The sequence below is a fragment of the Corvus brachyrhynchos genome, unplaced genomic scaffold (genome assembly GCF_000691975.1).
Source record: "Corvus brachyrhynchos isolate BGI_N302 unplaced genomic scaffold, ASM69197v1 scaffold338, whole genome shotgun sequence".
In the NCBI taxonomy this organism is placed as follows: domain Eukaryota; kingdom Metazoa; phylum Chordata; class Aves; order Passeriformes; family Corvidae; genus Corvus; species Corvus brachyrhynchos.
Genome location: NW_008239334.1, coordinates 233,417 through 236,927, shown reverse-complemented (window position 1 = coordinate 236,927; position 3,511 = coordinate 233,417). Strand labels below are relative to the sequence as shown.

General features: G+C 53.2%; 2 protein-coding genes across 3 annotated transcripts in view; both read right to left on the bottom strand.

Annotated features, from left to right (window-relative positions):
• LOC108448386 (complement decay-accelerating factor-like) overlaps positions 1 to 470 on the bottom strand; it is a 6,761-nt gene extending 6,291 nt beyond the window's left edge. The window contains exon 1 of the mRNA XM_017741113.1: positions 95 to 470. Within this exon, the coding sequence (XP_017596602.1) occupies positions 95 to 226 (132 nt within the window). The 5' untranslated portion in view covers positions 227 to 470. The remainder of the gene's footprint in view (positions 1 to 94) is intronic.
• Positions 471 to 1,341: 871 nt separating this feature from the next.
• The window catches only part of LOC103620375 (complement receptor type 2-like), a 6,318-nt gene continuing 4,148 nt past the window's right edge, over positions 1,342 to 3,511 (bottom strand). Inside the window, exons 7-9 of one of the 2 annotated variants that reach the window (XM_017741111.1) lie at positions 3,399 to 3,511; positions 2,508 to 2,707; positions 1,342 to 2,191 (exon numbers count right to left, since the gene is read on the bottom strand). The exon at positions 3,399 to 3,511 is cut by the window's right edge and continues 1 nt beyond it. In XM_017741111.1, coding sequence (XP_017596600.1) covers positions 2,039 to 2,191; positions 2,508 to 2,707; positions 3,399 to 3,511 — 466 coding nt within the window. In that variant the 3' untranslated portion in view covers positions 1,342 to 2,038. Of the gene's footprint in view, positions 2,192 to 2,507; positions 2,708 to 3,269; positions 3,332 to 3,398 lie in introns of those variants that run through there. The other variant, XM_017741112.1, reaches the window with a different exon arrangement.

The window sequence follows — 3,511 nt, the reverse complement described above, 5'->3', positions numbered from 1 at the left end:
GCCAGGGGTTGGTCCCCAGGCTTGGGGCTGCCATCCCCCAGCCCCTGAGCAGCCAGGTGGGATCCAGGCAGGTGTCTCTGGTCCTTCCCACGGCCCCGTACTCACCACGAGCCACAGGAATGCTGAGGAGCCCCAGCACGGCCAGGAGCAGCAGAGGGTGACCAGAGGCAGCCCCGCAGGTCGGGGGGTCTGGGTGTCCCCCACATGCTGGTGCTCCAGCCCTCATTGCAGCAGTTCCTGTGCTCCTCTGCTGAGCACCACTGCTGCCAAGGGCTGAGTGCAGAGCTGGGAGGAGATGCTCTGCAGCAGGCTCCACCAAGCCTCTGGAGCGTGGAAACCTTCCCGGAACACACACAGAGCTGAAATCTCTGTCAGGAACACGGAGAGCAGCCGGGGTGGGGACAGCTGTCACTCACAGGCTCGGGGAGAGCCTGCTGGTCCTCCTGCCCCATCAGGCTCAAGCCTTTTATTTGTCCTGAGGCTGGCAGTGAGCACTGACCAGCACAGTTTTTCCAAAACTATGTTCCCAGAGGAGGAAGGACTCCGTTCCCGCCCCAGGCTGTGTCCAGGGTAGGAAAACACCTCCTCAGTTATTTGCTGGCAGGTATTACACCACAGATCAGCAGAGTCAGTGAAGCAAAGAAAAGCATTTTCCTTTTTGTTTATTGCCTGACTCATTAGTAATGAGGAACGGGTGTGATCAGCATATCTGTGTCCTGATTAACCCTGTGACAAGTCCCATGTGACATCAGCCAGGGCTGCTGCTCAAACACCCTCAGATACACCCAGGATGCAACACCCAGCTTTTACCCACACTTGTGGGTGCCAAGCCTTGCACAGGGAGGAAAAAACCCCTGTCTGCAGTCCCAGGTAAGCTCAGGGTGGAGGGGACCGAGGTGTCACACTGAGAGGGTGCAGCCCTGCTTGTCTGGTGGTCAGAGAGCACTGGAGAGCAGGGATCTCTTCTCATGGCAGAACTCCTCACCTGGGGGTGGAGAAGCACAGGATGCATCCCCAAGCGCCTTTCTGTGCCAAATTAGAGACACCACCTCTTCTCTGGCTGTTGTTGAGGCTCTGGTAACAAGTAAAGCGATTTCAGTAACTTCTAAAACACACATCTGGCAGCGATGCTCGTGCAGGAGGTGAAGGCTCCTCCTTCTCCCACCCAGCCTGGGCTGATGCAGCTCCCTGAGCACCCCAGGACTCACCCAGCTGCCAGGGCTCAGCTTTCCCCCAGAACCAGCACTGGATCATGCTGGAAATCTGCCCCATTTACAGCCAACATGACAGATCACAATTCCCGCCTGGATAAATCCCCGGGAATAAGCACTGCAGCAGAGCCACAGGATCTGATCAGCATTTATTGAGGAACGGGGATTTGCTGCCTGATTCTCTGCACTTACAACTGGTTGAATTCCAACATCTATTCTCAGCATTTGCTCACCAGAAATAGGGATGTGGAGGATGAGACCAACTCAGATGTTTGGCGAGGCCAGGAACCTGTGCCCTGTTTTAAATCCAGGGATGGGGCAACAGCAGCCTTTAGAAATGCACTTCCCATGCACTGCCCTTAGCCGGACAAACAGAAATCAGGAGCTGGATGAGCAGGAAACCAGGAGGTTAAACACTTACTGCACCGCTGTTTCCAGCAGGGTGCAAATGTACACAAACCCCAGCAGAACCTTCAGAGCCAATCTCCGGACTCAGCTTCTCTGGGCTCCGCTCCCATTAGTCTCAGCTTACCACAGTTAAGGCAGTGACTTTAAAAAGCTAAATTTAATCTCTTTCTATGTCTCCTAATATGAAATGTGAAACAATTTATTAGTTAAAGAGGAAATCAAGCTTGCAGGTTAGAGCAAAACCCACTCTGTGCTCTGGCATGTAGCACAGCCTCCCATGCACTGGTGAGTATTTTTCTGGCTCCAGGCATGCAAACATAAACCATAAAATCACCCAGAGCCTTCTTAGAGATGCTGCGACTGCACAAACTGTGAGTTCACCGAAGGAAACATGAGGGTTACAGGGGTCCAGTTTTGTTTCAGTTTTTTAGTTCCAGCTCTAGTTTTTTAATCTCCAGGAACAGTTTCTGTATTTCCATCAGAGTTTTCACTTCTTCTACAGGCACACCACATTCAAAGGTCGCTTTCATGTAATGAACCTCTTGACACACATCAGCATCACCTTCTTCGATCTGTTAAACAGGAAAACAAATGCCAGAAAAGCCTGTAAGAATGGACTGGAGCAGAGGGAGAGCCACCCACCCCTCAGCTCCACGGCTGCCCTGTCCCGACAGGGGCTGCATCCTCCTTAGGACCAGAAATTAAAAGCTTTTGAGAAGTTTGAGCAGTTTTCATGTTAGAAATCAGGCAGCATCCACCAGGGGCTCAGCCAGGCTCAGCAACCTGGGGCTCTGAGCACTGGAAAGGTTGAACCATGGCAGGGGTGGAACTGGATGATCTTTAAGGTCCTCCCGAACCCAAACCATTCTGTAATTCTGCGGTACTCACACACTTGGGCAGCGGTGTCCAGCTGCCATCAGGCAAGCACGTGGCGGTCCCAGTGTCTCCCAAAGGCATCATTCCATTGTCTGAAAACTGGTACCCGTGAAGGCACTCAAAAGTGACAGTCTCGTTGGTCTGGTACCACTTTCTGCCACCCAAAGGGCTTTTCAGCCTTCCATAGGGAATTCGTGGTTGTGGACACACAACTGAAAGGAAAACCCACATTAGAAGGCAGCTCAGCCAGGGGTCAGTGCCATGGGGGCAGAAAAAACCTGGGAGGTTCGGGAAGGCTGAGCAGGTGCAGAGGAGCTTAAATCTGTGGAGCTGTGAAATCAAATGCTAAAGCAAAAATACTTCTCTTCAAGAGGGTGAGGTCAGAGCAGCCCCTGAGAGGTGCTGTGAATTTGTTCTGGATTTGCTGTTTTCTGGCAGCATCTCAGCTCAGGCACCCCCACGATGGGGGTGGACATTTGGCAAGAAGGGAAGGAAGGGAAAGTCCAGGAACTCCTGACCTGACCTCAGAGCCTCCTTTACACACAGCTGTCAATAAAAACTCAACTATTACCTGGAAAACATCAGACTTGGGAAGGTTGTTTCTTCTGCAAAGAGGGGAAGGACTCAGGGAGCCTCGAGGACAGACAGAGCCAGGCAGTGCTGCACCCCAAGCCCTCTGCTCTGCCCCAGGGGGCACAGGCTGAGCAGGGAGATTTTGGGAGCACCCCTAAATGCCCACCACGTTTGCAGTAGAAGGACACGGTTTCATTCACCCCATACCACAGTTGGTTAGTGAATCCCTGCATCCTCCTGCCGTGGGGGTTTGGGACACTGAACTGAAAGGGAAATGCACATTAAAAAATCAAGGAATGGGAGGAGATGGAGGAGGAAACGCTCACTCACCTGGCTGGCAGGTGGGCACGGGAGGGTTCCAGGTGCCATCGGCCCGGCAGCGGCTCTGGGCAGCGCCGTGCAGCCTGAAGCCCTCGTCACAGGAGAAGTGCAGGAGCAGCCCG